The 23356-nt window shown below is 36.6% G+C and overlaps 1 protein-coding gene across 2 annotated transcripts in view; it reads left to right on the plus strand.

Moving 5' to 3' along the window:
- The window catches only part of VPS13A (vacuolar protein sorting 13 homolog A), a 266873-nt gene that overhangs the window by 148446 nt on the left and 95071 nt on the right, over positions 1-23356 (plus strand). For both annotated transcript variants that reach the window (XM_028090366.2, XM_028090367.2), the window contains exons 34-40: positions 4107-4254; positions 7473-7623; positions 14343-14470; positions 14806-14975; positions 15532-15749; positions 16443-16675; positions 22327-22419. In XM_028090366.2, the coding sequence (XP_027946167.1) occupies positions 4107-4254; positions 7473-7623; positions 14343-14470; positions 14806-14975; positions 15532-15749; positions 16443-16675; positions 22327-22419 (1141 nt within the window). The remainder of the gene's footprint in view (positions 1-4106; positions 4255-7472; positions 7624-14342; positions 14471-14805; positions 14976-15531; positions 15750-16442; positions 16676-22326; positions 22420-23356) is intronic.

Here is a 23356-nt window from a genome sequence, read left to right on the forward strand (position 1 = left end):
TAATTAATGTTTCTTACAGTTTGCCCAGAAGAAGAAATTTACTCAAAGATATGTACAAAGATAATCCAAGTATTTATTATAGTGAAGAATTAAAAGCAACATAACTTTTTAACAGAAGGTTGATAAAATGACTTATGTTATATGTCATATAATATGCACCTATTAAAATTGCACATGAGGAATTTCCAGAGAAAAATGGCTGAGTACGAAGATCCTAGACTCACCTCCTTTCATGGATAAACCTAGATAATACTCACAATCAGTATAAATAACCCAGAAAACGACCTGAAGGCTGGCAGAACAGACTCTCCGCAGCTAAATGTAGAGAAGAGGCCACATCAGAGAGGGTAGGAAGGGCGGAAACATGGTGGGGAGCCAAACTGACTCTCAAGGCTGTCCATCTATAGGAAGGAGGGACACCTGTGGTCATGGAGAAGGGAGAGATACAGATCCCACCCCAGGCACAGGGAACCCCACTGAGAAAATGAATCTTCATACATTTGGCTTTGAAAAATCACAGGGGCATAACTTAGCAAGTTCTTAAAATCAGTGGGGCTTAATACCTGGAACTTTAAAAAATCCACAGGCTCGGCCCTGGGAGAGCCAGAGCACAGTGGGAGACTGAATACCCACCATCAAAGAGACAGCACAACAAACAGCCCCCCTTGAGATACGGCACAGAAGCAGCAGTTTGTAAAATGTCTAGGATGTACAGGAAGGAGATTTATTTACTAATTTCAGAGCGTGTGCAGAAACGATAGGGGTCTTTGGGAGTCTTACGCAAGAACAAAGAAGCTGACCATTGCCCTTACCCTCCCCTGCGCCACAGCCTAGATACATGGACACTTGTGGGAACCAGCACAGCAAAAACACTCTCCACCCAGCTTGCTGATCGTGCGCCCTGTGCTTGCATGCTCTGCAGACCCACTCCAGCCATCCTGGCTGGGCAGTTTTCCTAGTTGCCTGGAGGTCCCCTCCCATGGCAGACCAGTGCAAACCTTGCTGGCACCACACACTCTGCCCCCACATTCTCTGGTGGACCTTCCCTCTCCAACGTGCCCTTGGCAGGAGTCCATCCAAAGAGGTGGCACAGGCCTGGCAGTGTGCAGGCGGCACCAGCCAGCACCATTCCAAAGTGACTCCTACAACAGGGTAAAGGGAAATAACCACATACAGCGGTTCACCTATGGCCTCAACAGTAGGCTGGGTGCAGATATCTGGTCTGATTGCAGTTCCCACCCACTAACAAAAGCTTCTCAGGGACAACACAGGAAGAGGCATCTGGAGTTCATCGCTACCACTGCTCTGGCAAACACCTGGTCTGACCCAAGTCAGTGGGTGGCCCCAGACTGGACTACTAACAACACAGGGACCAAACTCTGCTCAGAACAGGCAAAGAGAGCAATCTCAGGCAACAGGACTGAAGGCAAATTCAGCTCAGTCAGAGTAGGGTGCACATAACATCTAGAGGATACTCCTGAAGCACCACATTCTGGTGAACAAAGAACATTGCACTGTAGAATGCTACAGGGCTTCTTCATAAGGCCACAACTTTCAAGAGCAGGAGACATAGCTGATTTTTCTAACACATGGAAACAGACACAGAGTTAGACAAAATGAGGAGATGGAGGAATATGTCCCAGATGAAAGAACAGGACAAAATCACAACAAGAGAGCTAAACAAAATGGAGATAATATACCTGACAGAGAATTTAAAGTAATGGTCATAAAGATACTCACTGGACTTGAGAAAAGAGGGGAGGACTTCAGTGAGAGCCTCAACAAAGAGAAAGAAGACATTAACAGAACCAATCAGAAGTTAATAACTCAATAACTGAAGTTTAAAATACATGAGAGGGAACAAATAGACTAGAGGAAGCAGAAAGATGGATGAGTGACCCGGGGAACAGAGCAATGGAAAGCAATCAGGCAACCAGAGAAAGAGAAAAGAATAATAAAAAAATGAAAGATTAAAGGAACTCAGCAACACCATGAAGTGTAATAACACTCACACCATTGGGATCCCAGAAAGGGAAGAGAGAAAAGGTGACAGAATATTTGAAGAAATAATAGCCAAAACCTTACCAAACCTGGGGAAGGAAACAGAAATCCAGATCCAGGAAGCAGAGAGATCCTCCAACAAAATCATCCCAAGAAGGTCCACACCAAGACACATAGTAATTAAAATGGGGAAAAAGTAGTGATAGCATCTTAAAAGCAGCAAGAGAAAAGAGTTACATACAAGGGAAACAAAAGCAAAAATAGACTATTGGGACTACAGCAAAATAAAAATCTTCTGCCCAGGAAAGTAAATAACCAACAAAGCAAAAAGACAACCTAGTGAATGAGAGAAGATATTTGCAGATGATATATCTGGTAAAGGGTTATTATCCAAAATATATAAAGAACTTACACAACTCAACACACACCTAGTTGAAAAAATTGGCTGAAGAGATGAACAGACATTTCTCCAAAGAAGACATCCAGGTGGCCCCAGATACATGAAAAGATGCCCAACATTACTCATTATCAGGGAAATCAAAACTACATTGAGATATCCTCGCACACCCGTCAGAATGGCTAGAATCAAAAACACAAGACAACAGGTGTTGGTAAGGATGTGGAGAAAAAGGAACCCTTGTGCACTGTAGGTAGGAATTCAAACTGGTGCAACCACTGTGAAAAACAGTATGGAGGTTTGTCAAAAAATTAAAAACAAAATTACCATATGATCCGTTAATTGCACTACTGGGTATTTACCCAAATAATATGAAAAACAAATATGAAAAGATATATGCACTCCTGTGTTTATTGCAGCATTATTTATTATAGCCAAATTATGGAATTATGGAAAATTATTGAAATCTTGCCATTTGCAACAAAATGGATGGATCTGGAGATTATAATGCTAAGTGAAATAAGTCATTCAGAAGACAAATATGTAGGATTTCACTCGTGTGTAGTTTAAGGAACAAATGAACAAACTAAAAATAAACATAAAAAACAGACTCTTCACTATAGAGAGCAAACTGATGGTTACCAGAGGTGAGGTAGGTGGGGAGGTGGGGGAAATAGGTGAAAGGGATTACGAATGCAACTATCTTGATGAACACTGAGTAATGTGTAGAATTGTTGAATCGGTATATTGTACACCTGAAACTAATAATAACACTACGTTAATTATACTGGAATTTAAGAAATTAAAAATAATTTTAAAAATAAAAAAACTGCATTTAAAATATTCTTTATAGGCCTTTTAGATTTCCTAACTTACTCCCATTAAGTGGAGATTGCAAGCATGCGTGCATTTAATTCATAAAATGGTATGATACTAGGCATTCTGAGAGATCCCTGATGACTCCCATATTTCTCTCCACTTGAGTAAGTGAATCTAAAATTCTGCAGTCATAGCTTCATACATACCCTAGTTGAAGCATTTGGAATTTGCTGCCGGTTAAAATGTAAGTACATTATTAAGCAGTACTACTTTGAAGTTGTCACTTAAACGTACAGTGAGAGGCTTCTGTGGTCACATTATCAATTGAAATGCGTTCAGTAATTATTGTTTTCACCATTCCGAAGCATTAGTCCTACCCTTATGAATATTTGGAAAGGCATGTATGGTTCAACTTAATATGAAATTTCCCATATTCAATTGCTTTTCATCCACAGAAGTAGACATTTTATATGGTCTAACTTTGCTATCAAGTTAAGGGGATATGTGGTATTCTCCATACCTAAGTGAGTGAATTAAGTTGTTTTTATAATGAGGTCATCTATAATGTATGTTTTCCGATTATATAGAGATAGTTCTCATTTAAGGGTTACAACTTATATATTTTTGGCATTTTTTTTTAACATATTGCAAAATCTTATTCTGGAGATTGATTTCTTTATATTGTGGATAACTTGAGCTCAGAGAAAGTTACCTAAATTCATGGTGGGGTGGAATATGTCTCATTTTGACTTGGGAGGCTGGGTAGATTTTATTTTTCTTTAAATACAAAAATTATTGATTTTTACTATTTGTATATAGAAGGATAAATTTAAAAAAAAATTTTACTATGAGTGTATATGAAACAAAACAATTTTATTTCTACTTACAGGACTCAATTTATTGATGATGCATACCAGGAAGTACTAGATCTGCTATTGCCATTAAATCTTGAGGTGATTGTTGAGCGAAATTTATCTTGGGAGTGGTACCAGGAAGTTCCTTGTTTTAATGTAAATGCTCAGCTAAAGCCCATGGAGGTAACTTTTTGCATGCTTGTTGATTTCTGTTTTGTTGGTTAAAAATATTGCTTGGGAACATAAGATATTTTGGTGTAGATGTTACATATTGATCGGCTCTGTCAAAATTGAAATAGTAGCTATATTAACTTAGAATTCATTGAATGTTCTCCATTCATTCAGCAAACATTTGAATGGCTTCTCTGTGTTAGGTCCAGAGTTATATATGGAGAGACAGTGGCCAAGAAACTATGGCATTATCTCTGGCTTCATGGAATCTAACCACTCTAATGTAGGGGTTAGCAGTTATGGTGTTAGAGGGGTGATAGTTAGACTGTAAGAAAGTACATAGGCATGTAATTTAAGTAGTAATAAATTGTGGTAAATTCCATACTGGAAGCAAATGTCAGATCTGATAAGTAGTCTGTTGGATATATTAATTTAGAACTTAGTGGAGAGGGCTAGACTAGAAATAATAATGTGAAAGTCATCAGCATCTAGATGGTATTTAAAGCCACAACAATATGTGAAATAACCTAGAGAAGGTCCTAGAAGAAATGGAAGAGGTTGACAATGAAAATGGCAAATGGGTCAGTTCCTTATGCATAACTTTACCTAGCTATTGCTTGATACTGCTTCACAGATCTCTAATGTAACTATGCAAAATTTCCTATCTTCCCTTTGACTGCATGGAAGTCAAAACTGTATCTCATGCTTTGCTAAAGTGATAGCAGCACATACTCTGTCTGGAAGGTTACTTTAAGAAGCCTACTCAACAAATCCTCTTCCCTCCTCCCACCCCCAGTTTTCTTTCTATTTCTCTCCCCCCCAAAAAAATGTATTCAAAAAGAGAAAACCATCATTTTTAAAGGTTTCAGATTTTAAAATTCAGAAATACATTTAGATTGGGCGCCTGGGTGGCTCAGTTGGTTAAGCGACTGCCTTCGGCTCAGGTCATGATCCCGGAGTCCTGGGATCGAGTCCCACATCAGGCTCCTGGCTCAGCGGGGAGCCTGCTTCTCCCTCTGACCCTCTCCCCTCTCATGCTGTTTCTCTCTCTCTCTCTCTCTCAAATAAATCAATAAAATCTTAAAAAAAAATACATTTAGATTTTAAAACATCATCTCAACTGAAAATTCTTAAGCTCTTAATGTATAAGATCATATTAGACTCCCTAACTTGTAAATGGAACGTATCTTCTTTTTTTTTTAAGATTTTATTTATTTATGAGAGAGAGAGAGACAGACAGAGACAGAGTGCAAGCGCACAAGTGGAGGTCAGAGGCAGAAGGAGAGGGAGAGCAGACTGCCTGCTGAGCAGGGAGCCTGATGCAGGGGCTCGATCCCAGGACCCCCGGGATCATGACCTGAGCCGAAGGCAGACATTTAACCAACTGAGCCACCCAGGTGCCCCAGAAAGTATCTTCCTAAGATAAAAATTGAAGTCTCTCCATATTTTAAGACAATTGATAGAAACTTTTAAAACATAGGTAGCATGTTTTACCCAGCATATACTGCACAGATCCTCTCCTTAGTAGGCCCAGGTCTTAGGCAGATCTCTGTGGGGCAGCAGGGACACCATTTTGCTCCCCTCTTCTCCAGGAAGAATGCTGGCAGCATGTTCATTTGATATTGCAGACCGTCTGTAAAGGGCTGGCTGCCTTCCAGGGCAGATGAAATTGGGTCTTTCCCTGTCCTGATCCACCTGAATTGTCAGCAGGTATGGACCTGGGTCCACATATTTGACCCCTCCTGGATCAAGGAGAGGTTAGAATCAGTTACTCTAATGCATCTAGACTAAGTGCTACATCTTGTGATTTCTGACTTAGACGTTTGGGAGTAGCAGGATAGCCTGTCCTGACATGTAGGAGCCATGGACCAGCAGTCCTGGGATTCTTATAGTTCTTGCAGCTTCCTGGACTGAGCTGTTGGCAAGACTGAAGAGTGATCATTAATGTCAATATTTGGGGGGCATTCAGTATACATGTACTAATTGAAAGACATGATTTAGACATGGTTGTAATATTTAACTTCAGCTTATTTATATGAACATAATATTTTTGTAATACCAGATACATAATAAACACAAGGTGTCATGAATAAGTGAAAACGCTGGATTAGTATATCATCTTTGAAATATAGTCAAAGGAATCCTGGTACAAATAAAACTCATTTTGTGGGATTAAAATTATTTCCTTGAGATGATTAAAACATATCAATTTAAAACTCATAGTTTTGTTTTGTTTTTTGTTTCACTGTATTTTAGTTCTCCAGAGAAACATAGTCAATAGGATGTGTGTATTTGTGTGTGTATTTGTGTGTGTGTGTGTGTGTGTGTGTGTGTGTGTGTGTGTGTATACACTTGGTCTGGATACAGTAGACTGACTTCTTGATGACTCAGTTTTAGCGTCTCCCTGACACTGAGGATGAGGTTCAGGAGAGGTTAAAAATGTGGTCTCCTGAGGCAGGCTGCAACAGCTGTTAACTACTTGAGTGGATCATGAAGAACCAATTTTATCCTAGTTGGTGTTCCCCCAGAAGGTGGCTGGGTATTTGTGGTTGGTCTGTGCATCCTGTATGTATTCTATATACATATCATATATGTAATACATCTTGAATAATACTGGACCAAATATGTAGATCCTATGGTCTAGGCAAGTTGACATAGAATTAACCATCATAGCTTTCGATATAGTTCTTATGTTGGTGATTTTAGGCTAAATTCACAACACATGGGGTTTTGAGTTAGTGTGTGAGTTCTTTAAGTGAATTTAAGTCTCAGCTTCTTATACAATCAGGATATATTTATACCTAGGCCTTTTGTGAGGTTCAAACTAAAAAATAATTCATATAAAACACATTGTGAATTATTTTTCATGATGCAAATCAATATTTTTGAGTAATTTGTATTTTTAAATTGAGGTGCTTAGTAAGTAAAAAAATGCAAAGTAGCTAGATAAATGAAAGTTCATTTTAAAGGTTTTAAATTATTAAGTTAATTGATATGTTCATAGCAAAAACTTATTCATAGTTTCATTGGTATTGACATCTAATTTCTGTATTTCTCAAAGTACTAAGATCATTCATTTAGGAAACTGAATATCCTGTTAGTAGAAATATCTAATGCACTAAAAAATTGGTTTGTAGAGGACTGAAATGAAACACTTGCTTTTCAGAGTAAGAGAATTTCTAACTACATAAAGTAATAATGTTAAAATAAGCAAATCTTTCTTTTCACAGTTCATTCTTAGTCAAGAAGATATAACAACTATTTTTAAAACATTATATAGCAATATATGGTATGAAGAAGGTGGTGGTGCCTCACCTGCAGGACTAAAAGATCGGAATAGTGTTAATAGTGGAGCTACTAATGCTTCACACCATTTAGAAGGTATGTTCTTAACCTCAAATCAGCCCTCCCCTCTCCATCCCTAATCCCACGTTTCTTCCTCCCTCCTTTCCATTCTCTAGTTTTGAGTTTTTTGAAAATAAGATTTATAGATCTTTTATAATTAGCTAATCCTATCTGGGTATCGCTAAATTGTCTTTTATTAGGCATTCTGTTGATTTTTTTGTTGTTGAATGAAAATTCCTAGTTGTATTGTGACAAAATTCCTTTATATTTATTCTTGTTATCCCAAATGCCTTATACATCCTTATTTTCAATTTTTCTTCCCATTCCCCTCTTCTCTCTAATTCCTAGTGCAGTATATATCCCAGATGGAATATTTTATATTAGAAGTATCAAAATATTAAGGATGTCAAGAAAGAATGATCATTATAAATGATGAATTTCAACAAGTCTCTGGAAGATAGATGGGTGTAATAGGGCAGAGGGAACTATAATTCAGAAAGAGGTTGTATCTAATACTGGATTTAATGTGGTGTGTGGAATCTGACTGGGTTCTGAATTAAGCACCAGCACATAAGAGAGAATTGGGTCACTTAAGGCTGCTGGGAGGACTGTGCTTCACAAGAATAGAGTTCTCATTCTTGCATTTTGGGGGATCCTCATACCTACTTATCTCCAAATGAAACCTATTAGTCTTCCAGACCCACTCTTGCAAAGCCCTGAGATAATACATACCTTTTCCAGTCAGGGAGAATCCTAACACAAAAACAACCCTGTGCTTATAACATTGTAGGAAACTATTCTTACTGGGTAGAATACTCAGCCCAATCCTTTACTGTTAAAATATTCATGGTCAGGTTAAGAAAATAGCAAGAACTTAATCATAAAAGAAACCAGGATAACAGAATACTGTTTTTTGAATGAAACTGAAATAATTCAGGTAACAAGAGAATGTAAACAAACAGAAAACAAACTAATTCATAATCAGAGGATTTTGAGAATATAGAAACTGAATCTTACCATCACTATCTTCCACCCTCTCAAGATAAGGAAGAGTTCTTGGAACCCAAAAATATGGTGAAATTTTGAAACAGAACAAATGCATAAGCATGAGGTTAAAATGTAAGTACTGAGCTGTAATATATAGTTGATGTAATCTCCCATGACACAGCAGAAAAATAAGCCACGGAGATGTAAAATGAGATAAAACTTAAGAAGTATAGACCTTTCAGAAGTTCAAAAGTTGCAAAATCCAGAATAATAAGTATGTTAGGAGAAAGAACTGAGAAAATTGAAGAGAAGAATCTTTCAAAGAAATGATAGAAGAAAATCTCTAGAGCTAAATAAATATTGAAATCTTGGATATAAAAGATCTAACAAGTTTCAGGCAGATGGAATAAACAAAGATTGCCCATGCAAACACATTTTCTTGAAATGTCAGAAAAACAAAGGTCAGATTTTTAGTTTCAGAACAAAAGCAAGCTGTTTATTAGGGGCTTGGAAAAAAAGTGATTGGAATCAGATTATCATGAAAAAAACTAGATGGGACGGAGTAGATGGATGATAAAAGACAATGGAGCACTATAGTCAGATTTCTAAGGAAAATGATTTTGAAGTTAGGATTCTATATCTAGTCAAACCATAAAATGTGAAAACACAATTCTCAAATTTCTAGTGACTCAAAGTTCTTTCATACTCGTTCCTAAAGAAATTAGTTTGAAAACATAATCTAGCAAAACAAGGAATCCAGGAAAAAGGAAAACATGGGATCCAAAAACAATGGGCCTCCTCAGGAGTCCATTGAAAAGGAATCCCAAAATTTTCTGTTTTATTGGCCTAGAAAGTCCTTGGTTTCATTACAGAGGAATTCAGAATGCCGTAAGAAAAATTTTAAAAGGGGCACCTGGGTGGCTCAGTCATTAAGCATCTGCCTTTGGCTCAGGTCATGATCCTAGGGTCCTGGGATGGAGCCCCACATCGGGCTCCCTGTTCCGCGGGAAGCCTGCTTCTCCTTTTCCCTCCTGCTTGTGTTCCTGCTCTTGCTATCTCTCTGTCAAATGAATAAATAAAATCTTAAAAAAATTTTTAAAAGTGGAAGAATGTCTTTGAAAAGAAAAATAGCATAAATTTCATATAATATGTAGAATGAGGGATTAATTACATAAGTGATACGGAAAAGAAGACATGTTTTTGGTTCCTAAGAAGGGAGAAATCTCTACCAAATAATCTAGTCTAGTCTAGAAGTGAAGTGGATTAAGATTTTGCACAAGAGATTCTCTCTTCTTTTTTGAGAGATGGACTAGTTGTGATGTAGCAGCAGAAAAAAGTGTTATGATAAACTGTTAATTCTCTTCATTGAAAATTATCACATAGTTATAGTTAACACATGGAAAACTTACTGTGTAAATAAGAATGTAATTAACCATGTTAACGTAGAGATTAAGACATAACCGGCCAAAGCTGGAAGATAGGAAGATAGGAGAGAGAGAGGAAGTGGTAAGGACTTAAATAGTAGGGAGTGTAAAGATAATGTCTAAAATGAAACGAAAAGTAGACATTTAAATACATTACTGTTTTAATAATTTTCTTGAAATTTGCACATACGCCAAAGTAGACGGAATAAGGTAATGAATCCACACATGTTTCAACAACTGGTGTCACGTGGCCATCAACAGTTTCAACAACTGGTGTCACGTGGCTGCCTCTATCACAGCTTTAACTGCATTTTCTTCCCCCACCCCACTAGATGATATTAAAGCAAATCTCAGATGTTATACCTTTAATTGGTATTTAAGTAGTAAGAACTTTACTTTTTATTTTATTTTTTGAAGATTTTATTTATTAGCAAGAGTGGGGCAAAGGGCAGAGGGAGAAGCAGACTCACCGGGGAGCCCAGTGTGGGGCTTGATCCCAGGACTCCGGGATCATGACCTGAGCCAAAGGCAGATACTTAACCAACAGCCACCCAGGTGCCCCAGAACTTTACTTTTTAAATGTAGTCATAGTAACATCACCCCTAAAAAATTAGCTATACATCCTATAAACCATGAAAATATCCTGGTAGGCTTCATTTTCTCCTGATTGTCTCAGAAATGTTTCTTTAAAAGTTTGTATTTTTTTTTTAACAATGATAAAGGGATCAATTCACAAAAAAGATCCAACAACTTTAAATGTACTGTAACTAATAACAGAGCTTCAAAACATGCAGCAAAAATTGACAAAACTAAAGGAAGAAATACACATACACAGAATCAGTGGTGGATTTAGCATACCACTCTTAGTAATTGATAGAACATAGACAAAAAAGTCAGAATATAGAACATTTGAACACTGTTAACAAACTGACCTGACGTTAGTATAATACTACACTCAGTAATTGCAGAATGCACTTTTTTTTAAAGGGCTCTTGGAATATTCACAAGGATAAACTATTCTGGGGGGCCATGAAGTTTTCTGGTCATATGGAATTAAATTAGAAATCAGTAGCAATAGGGTGTCAAGAAAGCCTGAAATACTTGGACATTAAACAAGTTTTAAATAACCTGTGAGTCAAAAAAGACAAGGGAAGTTAGAAAATTGTTTAAGCTGGAAGGTAATGAACATAAAATTTAATAAAAACTTGTGGGATGTAACTAAAGCAGTGCTGAAAGAACTTTGTAGCTATAAGGGATTTGATGAGGAAAGAACAAGAGTTTAAGAGATTAAATGTTTTGCCTGGAGAAAAAGAAGAGCAAATTAAATCCAGAGTAAATAAAAGGAAGCAGTAATACGGATAAGAATAGAAATCAATGGAAGAGAAATGGATATACAATGGAGAAAATTAGCAAAGTCAGAGATTGTTTTCTTTGGAAAAAAATTAATAAATTTGATAAACCCTTAGGACAAGGGAGAGAGAACAAATTATCAGTATCAGAATTAAATAGATATTGCAGATTGCTATCAGGACAATAAGGGACTATTATGGATAATTTTGTGAGAATGAATTCTACAACTTGTTTGAAATGGACAAATTTCCTGAAAAACACAAAGTTGCCAAAACTGATGTAAGAAGTAAGACATCTGAGTAGCCCTGTATCTGTTAAAGGAATTGAATTTCAGTGATAAATTCTATTAAATAATGAAGTTTGAAATAATACCAGTGTTACACAGACTCTTCTGGAAAATAAAGAGGAAACAATTCCTTGGCCATTTTCTAAAGCAGACATTACCCTGGTAAAAAAAAAAAAAAAAAAGACTTTTCAAAAAAAGAATATCTCACACCAATATCCTTCATGAACACAGACATGGAAATTCTTAACAACATATTAGCATACTGAATCCAGCAATAAGGATATAGGATATTTCATCTCGACCAGGTGAGAATTATCCCAAAATGCAAAGTTGGTTTGACAGTCAGAAATCAATTAATAACCCAAATTAACAAAGAGGGAAAAAAATCATATCTCAATAGATGCCAGAAAAGCATTTGACAAAATTCTGCACCTATTTATGATGAAAACTAAAAATATCTAAAAGGCATACTTAATGCTGAAGTGTTAAGTTTTCCCCCTAAAGTAGACACAAGTCAGAAATGTCCACAATCATCATACCAGGTTAACTCATAGTCATTGTCAGGGTAATAAGGCCAGGAGAAGGATTAATACATCTAAAGAGTAGAAAGAAGTAAAAATGCCTTTGACTAGGTAGCCAGGAAAAAAACCCAAAACAAAGGGCAAAAAAAATATTGTGAAAGACAAAGATTTATACTATCTGATTTCAAAATTTGCAGTAAATCTAAAACAACAAGTTAGCACAGATTTTTAAAACAGAAGAGTCCAGAAAACAAGTAGAGTCAACTGATTTTCAACAAAGACTAGTCAATAGGGAAAGGATAAACCTTTTTTTTTTTTTTAAGATTTTATTTATTTATTTGAGAGAGAGAGAATGAGAGAGAGCACAAGAGGGAAGAGGGTCAGAGGAAGAAGCAGACTCCCCGCTGAGCAGGGAGCCCAATGTGGGACTCGATCCCGGGACTCCAGGATCATGACCTGAGCCAAAGGCAGTTGCCCAACCAACTGAGCCACCCAGGCGCCCAGGATAAACCTTTTAACAGGAAAAATTGAACCTTGTCCCTTAACGCCATACACAGAAATTAATTTGAGGTGGATGAAAGACATATATTTGAAAGCTAAAACTTTTAAGCTTCTAGAAGAAACCATAGAAGAGTATCTTCATGATCATGGGATTGCCAAAGATTTCTTAGGTAGATAAAACACTAATCATAAAAAGTTTATAAAGTAGACTTCATAAACCTTTTTAGCTTCTCCTTATCAAGAGATGATATCAAGATTGTGAAAAGTGAGCCCTCAGTCTGGTATACATATTCATGATATGTGTATCTGACATTGTTTTCATATCTGGGATACCTGAAAACTCCTTGAAATTAATAACTTAAACTAAAATAATTACCAGATGAGTTGGATACTTGGGAAAGGATGATATATTAAATGGAAAGTAAGCAGATGAAAGTGTGCTAACATAGTTATTTATCAGGAAAACTTCACTTTACCAGATGAGTCAGATTTTAAGACTGACAGCTGCAAATATTGATGAGAGTTTGAAACAACTGAGACTCACGTAATGCTGTTGGGAATGTGAAATAGTATAACTACTTAGACAGAGTTCGGCAATTAACATATATCTACCCTGTGACAAACAATTCCAGGTCCAAGTATTTCTCCTTCCCCCTCCAAAATAGGTGTATATATACACTAAATGACTTATTCAGGAATATTTATAGCAGATTTATTCATAATCGCTTAAATCTGGAAACAACCCATATGTTCATCAATCTAGAATGGGTAAATTGTGTATTTTCATAGACTGCGTAAGGAAGCATTAACTACTGATACGTGTGACAATGTGGATGAATGTCAGAAATAGGTTAACTGCAGGAAGCCAAACATGAAAGAGGTTTTACTTTAAATGTTACTCCATACAGAATTTAAGAACAAACAAAACTAACCTTTGTAATTAAAATTAGAATGATAGGGAGGTTGGGGAAGAGCTGGAAAAGGGTATGAGAGAACTTTCTGCAATGATGTAAATATTTAGTATCTTAATGGGAGTGTTGGTAGCATGGATGTACAAAATCTCATTAAATTGTTCAGCTAAGATCTACGTATTTCACTGATGTAAATTTTACCTAAACTAAAAATAAGTTACGTGATGTGGTGGCACTGGTCTCTGGAGTTGGGTAGCATGATAATTAGCAATTGCTATGTTTTAATAAAAAGCCCATTTAATATATTCCATGTACATATAATGCCTTGACTCAAAATGTAAAATGCAGGAAAGAATGAATTTTGGATCCTTCTTTTCAGTGGAACAGTTGTTTAAAATATCTAAAATACCTTGTTTGGTTTTAGTTTTTTGAAGTAAAATTTGAATATTAAAGTATGCACCAGGTAATCTAATAAGTATTTTATACATGCTCTTTTATTTGATCCCCAAAACAAACGCAGTGGTTAGTTTTATTATTCTCACCTTAAAAAAATGGAAACGGCAGCACCAAGTGTTTTATTCCTAAGATATTACAGAAAGAATCCTAAGCCGGGAGTTATTGAGTTCAACTTTTGCATTTTCTAATCTTTATTATTTTGTTGAGTAACATTGTTCTTCATATTTAATTGAAAATTCTATTAAACCTATTTAAAACCTATTTTAATGACTTCTACCTTTCTTGACTTTTTTATCCAATAACTTTTAACTTTTCCAAGGAACAACTGTAGTGACTGCTGCCGTGGTGGAAATATATTCACAGGCCTCTCAAGTTAAGACAACACTGAATATGAGCTTCAGGACCGACTATCTCACCATGGTACTGTATAGTCCAGGTCCTGAACAGGTGAGTTAGGGAGAAAAGAGAATATTTTCTCACATGATGAAAATTATATAGATGAATGCTTATTATTAATGTAACAGTTGTTAATATTTCATATATATTTTGGAGTCTCTTTTCCTCTGAAAAATGTTACTGATCATTTCACTTTAATAATGGATTTAACCGTTGCCCTTTTAAGATGAGTTATCTTTCCTATAGGCAGTGATGTAAAAAATTAATTTTTAAATTAATTTTTTTGGACTTTAGCAAACCTTATAGAAATAGAGAAGGTGGTAGTTTGTATCTTAAAATATGTATTAGACTTTGTGTAAAATTTGTATTGATTTCCTCTTCCACAGACTTCCTTTACAGATGTTCGTGATCCTTCTCTGAAACTTGCTGAATTTAAGTTGGAGAATATCATAAGCACTGCAAAAATGTATACAGATGACTCAACATTTTCTTCCTTCTCATTAAAAAACTGTATTTTAGATGATAAAAGGCCTCATGTCAAGAAGGCAACTCCTAGGTAATAGTGTTCTTATTTTTTACTTGAGAAATATTTGATAATATTTTATAAAACATATTCCCAAAGTTGCATGTTTGTTTTCTGGGTACATCCCAAGATCTTCAGAGCTTCAATTTAATGGAGTTAACGGTTCTCAGTCAACATTTAAAATGTCCTGGTTCAGTTATGTGCTGTTCTTACTGGATGGTCAGTGGAGTTAAGTAGAAATAATCAGTGCAATTAAATTGGATTTTTAAATTAATCTCTATTTAAATTATTGATCTCTGCAAGTTGTAAACATGAAAACTTGAAAAATTAAGGGAAAACATGAAAGATTAAGACAAATATGCTGAGATTCTAAGTTCTAATTTCCTACAGAGTACTTGCTAGTTTATGAAACAGTTGTGCTCCAGAAGTTTCTAAGTCTGTTGTTTGAAGTACTTTGTGATCTTCCTAGGAGAAATAACTTCAGAATGCTGGTTTGCTGTTAGTAAAATGGATAAGAGGTCTTTTGCCTTTTATTGGTGTGTTTGCTTATTTGTAAGGTACTCACAGGAATTGTTACTGTGTTTTTCAGAATGATAGGACTGACAGTTGGGTTTGACAAAAAGGACATGATGGATGTAAAGTATAGAAGAGTCAGAGATGGTTGGGTGACTGATTTAGTCCTTCAAGAAACATATATTTGTGCAAGTGTGGAATTTCTGCTGACAGTTGCAAATGTCTTTCTTGAGGCCTACACCACAGGCACTGCTGTAGAAACCAGTGTTCAAACATGGACTGCTAAGGAAGAAGGTTAGTTATTAGCCAAAATATTTCATATCTGTAGTACTGAAGTGCTACAATAGCACTCACCATTGATTACCTTTCTAGATGATGAGGTTAAGTGAATCGCAGTGTCTTTGTCAAATAAATAAATATCTTTAAAAAATAAATTTTTATTTTTCAGAGGTAAAAGGAAAACTTAAATGTGCTTTCTGGTAGAATATGCAGTTTGCCTATTTTTCAGGATGTAAATGTATATTGGGCTCACAAATTATGAGACCTATATTAGAATAAGCAAAATATACTTCCCCACAGGCAGCAATTTCAAAGAATTTTTTTGACGAAAACAAGTAGGGAGAATAACAAACCATTACTTTTCATAATGAAAGATAATCTAACTTAAATTTCTCTTTTATTTTTGTTATTTTTATAGCTCTCCACTATCTTTTATATATTTCGTTCGTTGTGGTAGAGCAGAAGTAGTATCAAGGTGAGAGCTGCCATTAAAGGGTTTTCCCCCCCACATTTTTAAATGTTCTGAAGACTATAGCATCTTGAACTCTTAAACTAAGAGAATTGCAGTAGATTCCTTTGGGATCGAAGATTCTTTTATTTTTTTACTTGAAATGAAAAAACATTTTCTCACAAATAATTATTCATAAATATGTATAACAAAGATTTATAAATATTTTAAAATGTGAACTTATTTTTGTTTGTATTTAGTATCTGTACAGGAATCAGAGAAGTGGGAAATTAATATTATTATTAAAAATCCTGAAATTGTGTTTGTGGCTGATATGACAAGAAGTGATGCTCCTGCATTAGTCATTACAACACAATGTGAAATTTGTTGGAAAGGTGACCTTGAGAATAATACAATGACTGCTGCCATTAAAGATCTTCAAGTGAGAGCATGCCCATTTCTTCCAGTCAAGAGAAAAGGCAAAATCACTACTGTGAGTTTACTCTCTCATTATCTTTCATTACATACTTTCATTATCTGCTTAATTGTAAACTATTTTGGATTTAGTATATACCACTTGAGAAAACTACCTGAATACTTTTACTTTTTTTTCTTCTCGGAGAGATTATTATTACACCAGCTTTGAAACTCTTTTCTTTCCCCAGTTGCTCCTTGGTGTTGTACGTATTTGTGGGAATAGTCGAAGATGTTGTTTTCATCTGGACACTTCTCAGAGACCTCACCGTGGCTTTCTGACCATGTCAATTCCTCTTAGACCTTTGAGACTTTCTACCAGTTGTTTGCTTTGTTGTTCAGTGTTATTATTTTTAATCTTTCTCATCTGGACATTTTTGCTCGGATATGTTTTTTCTTTTCTACATATAACTTATTTGAACATTCAACCATTTGCTTTAATAAACATCACATTTATGTTTTACAGTTTCATGAGCTCGTTGTGAAGGCGCACACGTAACTTGTGTCTTTCCACAACGTCAGCTTTATTCAATCATAAGGCAAAGTTAAATCGCAATTAGAAAGCGGGTTCAGGTTTCCAAACTCAGTGACAATTCACCATATGATTAAACTTGGCTCCTTACACAGCACACAAAGCAGGACAGAAGACAAACCACCCGACAAACGAGGGGTGCAGGAAGTGAATGAACCAAACGCAAAGTCAGTCGGTGGGCACACAGTTGAGATAAGGCCTCTGTCTGGCCCAGGTCAGCTCTTGGCACTTACTGCTTCTGATGGTCAATCAGGGAAGAATCTCAGTTCTGTTGGGAGATCAATCAGGCAGAGCCTTCGGGGACAGTTGCCCTTTTTAAGTGGTCAGACATAGACGGGTCAGGTCTGAAGAGTCTTAACAGTTTACTGCCCAAATCCTCCCCTTTTCAAAGGGATTTAATCAGTTTTGGGTCTCTGCAGACCTCCTCTGGTCCTGCTGCTTATCAGTTCTGGGGTGTCAGCTGACGTCGGTCCCGGCAGTACCTCCTAGCTGCAGAACCTTTAACTGCTTGCGTCATTGCTTGACACAGGCTCCTGCTTGACATGAGAGACTCCATTTTGCTCTCCACAAGGAGATATCAGGTAACAATTAGAAGTCCTACCCTATTGGTTCACTCAGAGGTTTCTTCCTTTTTCCACACAAATAATTCATATTTGTCTTTTCTCATCCATAGAACTACTCCTCTCTTCCTTAAGGGATATCTCAAAGTCCAGGATCTGTAGGTGATAGTTTTCTTTGTTCAGTCTGCTGTGACTTCTCTTTTTTGATAATCTCTTAACTAATAGACAAGCCACGGCATTTCAGCAAACACTTCATCACCACACACACAACCACTGTATAATGGTGGTATAAGGACAGGCTAATTGCAATTTAAAAATCCATTCAGGAAAGTAAGAATGGGGAGCACTTGGTAGTCACTTATCCATAACGTTTATCACATCCTTCTGAGCAGAAATGTGAAAACTTACAGCTCTTGCAGTGGAGTCAAGTTCCTGGGAGAGCCCATGTTGGAGTCTTCCATTTTCACTCCCATGGAAAAACATGGTCATTTTCCCAGGTGGCCCCAGATTTCCCCTCTAAAAGATTTTTTTTTTTAAACCATTATTCTCTGTAGACACATCTGAACTGGCTATTGTCTTTTTTTGGCAGCTGCACTGTTTTCACAGCTCACTTCCTACTGAGTTGGTTACTTGGAGATTGCTCTAGCAGTTGAATTAACAAAAGGCTTTTGCATGGCTGATAATGGTTTCTTTGGCAGTTTTTCATTCCTTGAACATTTAGTTTAGTTCTTGGTAGTTCCAGGTGTAAGCAACCATAACCAAAGAATGCATTCATTCATTTATTCTAGAAAACTGTTTTATTTACTAATCTCTATATTCTACTGATTCTGCCTTCATCCTGATTTAGTAAAGGCTACTTTAGGAATAAGTTTGGGCAAGGGGGACAGGCACCATCTGTACTCTAATTTTCGTTGTTTTTGCCACGGGCTAGTTCCCATGTTTGATTTTAACAAAAATTGCCAGAGAAAGACTAGGAGCCACAGTCTTACCTCTCGCTGAGGTTACTCTTCAGATCCTGAGTCTTCTCAGCATTTTCCTTTCTCTTGTAGGGCTAATAAATAGCAACATTCTAAATATTCTAAACCTGTCTGGCAGTAGGCTTTTTTCTAAAGTACATTGTCTGCATTCCTACCATCACCAATAGCAGTTTCACCAAATATTTTGCTATGGCATTGTTAGTCATCAGCTTTGTAATTTTGTAGCCGGCGGGCAGGGGTGCAAGAGCACCTGGCTCTGGGGTCCCAAACAGACAGCGTTTGGCCACTGGCCGCTTGCACAATCCAGAGGCAGAGACATGAGTGGCATTGAAACAAGGAAGGAATTTATTTCAGTGAGGCCAACACCAAGAACACAATGGGCCAGTATCTCAAAGGTTGTCTCCAAAGTGCCAAAAATGTTTCTAGGTTTATATAAAGAAAAAGTGGGGCAGAGGTTGTGGGTCCATGCAGGCGGGCAGTAAAGGTCAGGTTGGTCATTTTCTTGGGGTCAGTCACTTGGGGTCTTGGTCCAGGGCATCCTCTCTGCTTGAGGGGTAGTTTCAGTTCCCATTAGGGAATGCTTTGCCCCCAAGGTTTTTTGCCTGAGTTTAGAAATAAGATGGAAAGAAAAACTTAATCATTTAGAAAGTACAGATAGAGGTCAGAATGGAGGTAGTTGATGTCCTTTCTCATTTTAAAATATCCCATGCCCATTCAGTTGCTAAATCAGTTATCTATTTTGACTTTGTTACAGTGGTGCCAACTTCTAGGTATGAAATTCTGTATTAGGATATTAGGCTGCTGAAACAAGAGCTACCTCCCCCCCCCCAATGAAGTAGCAAAAGCATGGTTTAATTACATTTAAAAGATTCTTTCTTGGGGCGCCTAAGTGGCTCAGTTGTTGGGCGGCTGCCTTCGGCTCGGGTCGTGATCCCAGAGTCCTGGGATCGAGCCCTGCATCGGGCTCCCTGCTCGCCGGGAGGCCTGCTTCTCCCTCTCCCACTCCCCCTGCTTGTGGTCCCTCTGTTGCTGTGTCTCTGTCGGGTGGATAAAATTAAAAAATAATAATAAATAAATAATGAAAAAATTAAAAAAAGATTTCTTTCCTTTCATTTTATTGCTGGGCTATTCCTAGGATGTAGCTTAATCTGCTTGTTCAAAGAAATTGATTTTTTCTTCTTGGTCCCATTCTCTTGACCATTTTGAAATTGCTGACCATTCCACTCTACCTAGCGATAGCCTTCTGCTTAGTAATACAGCTCAAGAATTTGACAAATAACTTGAAGGTATATCACTTCCAAGATTTGAGAGGACTTCTCTGTTCCTCCCCGCCTCCCACCCTTTGGGGACTTTGCAGGGTGCCTTGGTAGCTTGCTTCTACTTTGAAGCAGCCTTTTTTAACATCACTTTCAACTTGTAGATGGGTTATTACTGTGCTACAAGTTGCTATATTAAATAAAACACATGGATGAGATAAAATATGGATGAGAAGTATCTCATCCATATATGGTGAGATAACAGATTTCCCTAGTCAAACCTTCAGGTGAGGACAACCAGGTGACTGACACCTGATTTCAGCAAGATTCCTGACCCATGAAAACAGGGAAATAATAAATTCATGTTCAGTTACTAGTTTGGTAGTAATTTGTTAGGCAGTAGTAGGAAACAAATACAGATGTTTGTACCAGTAGCAAGATGCTGTCGTAGCAGCTATTTCGAACGTGGGAGCAGCTTTAGAGTGGGCAGTATGCAGAATTTGGAGGAATTTTATGGAGATGGATAGACAAAGCCTCAGTTGTGTTGAACAGACTCTTGGTAGGAATATGGTCATTGATGATGCTACCAACAGGAGGCATACAAGGAAGGTGAAAGACGTGTTATTGGAAATTAAAGGGATGGCCTGAAATTTGGTGACAAAGAGCTTTGCAAAACTGTGTCTTATAGTTGTCTGGAAAGCAGAACTCCTAAGTGACAAACATGGATATAAAGCTAAGGAGATTTCTAAGATGCCTGATTCGAAGCTGTTGCCTGATTTCTTATTGTTAATAGTAAAATGCTAGAGCAGAGAGATGAATTGAGAAAGAACAGTTAAACAAAAAGAACCAGAGAACCAGGACTTTATGATTGTGATATTTCTTAGCCTTCCAAATGGCAGAAGCTGCTTAAAGTCAGAAATGGCCGCCAAAAATGTAGTATAGAGAAAAGACTGTGTGATTGTATAAATATTTCTTAAATCTTAGGTCAAAAAATCATAGTGTTCAGACACACAGAGGGCCCTTTCAATCTTCTCAATCACACTGAGGCTTCTAGGAATCATAAAGGTGTCATCCTTTAGCTGTCTCAGCAGGAGACCATGATTATCTCAAAAAGATCAGTGGATGTTGCTTTTGTCTAATGGAGTAAAACCTTGTGAAATTTACAGAAGGCCCTCAAGGTTCTTGAGGAAATGATTTTGGCAGAAACACTGCCGGCATGGACTGGGAGGGACAGGGAGTACAAAATGGAGAGTGACTCTTTGGGCCCCCAAAATCCTACTGGCGGGAAGCAGGATGATAAAACTACTGGATTACAAGTTTATGCTACCTTTTCTAGAAAAGGGAGGATGATTCAGAGGGTAGAGGTGAGAGCCACAGACAGTTGTTCCTTGTCTTTGAAACCTTATCAAGAAACTCATGGACCTAGCTGGATTTCAGGTTACTTTGGGCTAGTGACTCCTGTGACTGCCCCACCATTCTGTGTTGGGAAGATGGGAGCAGATACCTCCTCTTCCTTTCACAGATCCGCGAAAGGGAAATTGTGCCCTAGCAGCTGTACTTAATAGATGACACCCAGGTACTTCATCAGCACCTGTGCGTGATTTAGATTTTAGACCTTGAGCTGATCAGAGATGAGATTTTGGATTTTTGCATCAGTGAGAAATAAATATAGCTTTTCCTATATGGATTATTTTGTTTCAACTTTAAAATGGAGAAGATTTTACTATATTAAATAAAACACATGGGTGAGATAAAATATGGATGAGAAGTATCTTATCCATATATGATGAGATAACAGATTTAGATGATGAGATTTTAGACTTTGGGCTATAATGGTATGAGGCTATTAGAAACCTTAGGAGGTGAGTGAATCTATTTTGCATTTGAGACCAGTGTGAGTCTTTAGGGGCTAGAGGGGAGAATTCTACCACAGAGAAAACTTCAGTTAATTTATGATTATATTAAGAGTTATTTAGTAAATCTAATGTATTTATAATTTTTTCCTCATCTTTTGTAGCTTTTCCTATATAGATTATTTTTTCAACTTTATAATGGAGAAAATTTTATATTAAGTAAAATAAAATACATAATACAAGTTTTGTGGGGTTTTTGTATATTTAAGCATATTTAAGATCTTCTTTGACTTAACTGTTTTATTAGTATTGCTATTGTTAATACTTCCTATTAGAAATGATAAGTATAAAAGAGAATTGTGTTATTGAGTCACTTGTGTTTTTAAAAAGTTACTTTCTTGTTTTTTTTAACATAACTGTTACTAGGAATGTCTTTAAATAAAACTATTTTAGAACAATGTTAATTTGGTGGTATTGAATTTTCTCTCCTAGGTTTTGCAGCCCTGTGACTTGTTCTATCAAGCTACTCAAATAGGTACAGATCCACAAGTGATTGATACATCAATAAAGTCCCTCACACTAAAGGTAAGTGAAAATGTAATCAGTTATTCATATCTTTAGAGCATCTTTTAAAAAAGTAGTAAAACCTAGAAACAAGCAATTATTATATCTTTTAATTGTTAAATAAAGGAAAGCCAAAAAAAAGTCTTTTAATTGTTAAATATATCGTCTTTAAATTGTTAAATAATATTCCTGTTTAATTGTTAAAGTTTTAACAATAAATTGTTAATTGTTTTTTTAAATAATTTTTTATTGTTATGTTAATCACCATACATTACATCATTAGTTTTTGATGTAGTGTTCCATGATTCATTGTTTGTGCATAACACCCAGTGCTCCACACAGAACGTGCCCTCTTTAATACCCATCACCAGGCTAACCCATCCCCCCACCTCTCTCCCCTCCAGAACCCTCAGTTTGTTTTTCAGAGTCCATCATCTCTCATGGTTCGTCTCCCCCTCCGACTTACTCCCCTTCCTTCTTCCCCTCCTGCTATCTTCTTCTTTTTTTTTTCTTAACGTATGTTGCATTATTTGTTTCAGAAGTACAGATCCGTGATTCATCGGTCTTGTACAATTCACAGTGCTCACCATAGCACGTACCCTCCCCAATGTCTATCACCCGGCCACCCAATCCCTCCCACCCCCCACCACTCCAGCAACCCTCAGTTTGTTTCCTGAGATTAAGAATTCCTCATATCAGTGAGGTCATATGATACATGTCTTTCTCTGATTGACTTATTTCACTCAGCATAATAAATTGTTAATTGTTAAAATAAATTTTAAATGTTATTTTAAATAAATTTTTAAAAAGTTAATACTTTTGCATGAAAGTATACATGCAAAAAATGAAGCAGCTATGTTTTTGAAAGTATTTTTATGTGACACGTTATTTACAGTGTATTATTTAATACACATTTGAATGTTGTATATTTTATTATTGGTGTGTGACTTCTTCTGTA

Source organism: Eumetopias jubatus, unplaced genomic scaffold (assembly GCF_037043125.1).
Source record: "Eumetopias jubatus isolate StellerSeaLion01/CBP00866 unplaced genomic scaffold, mEumJub1_p1.0 scaffold_15, whole genome shotgun sequence".
NCBI lineage: Eukaryota > Metazoa > Chordata > Mammalia > Carnivora > Otariidae > Eumetopias > Eumetopias jubatus.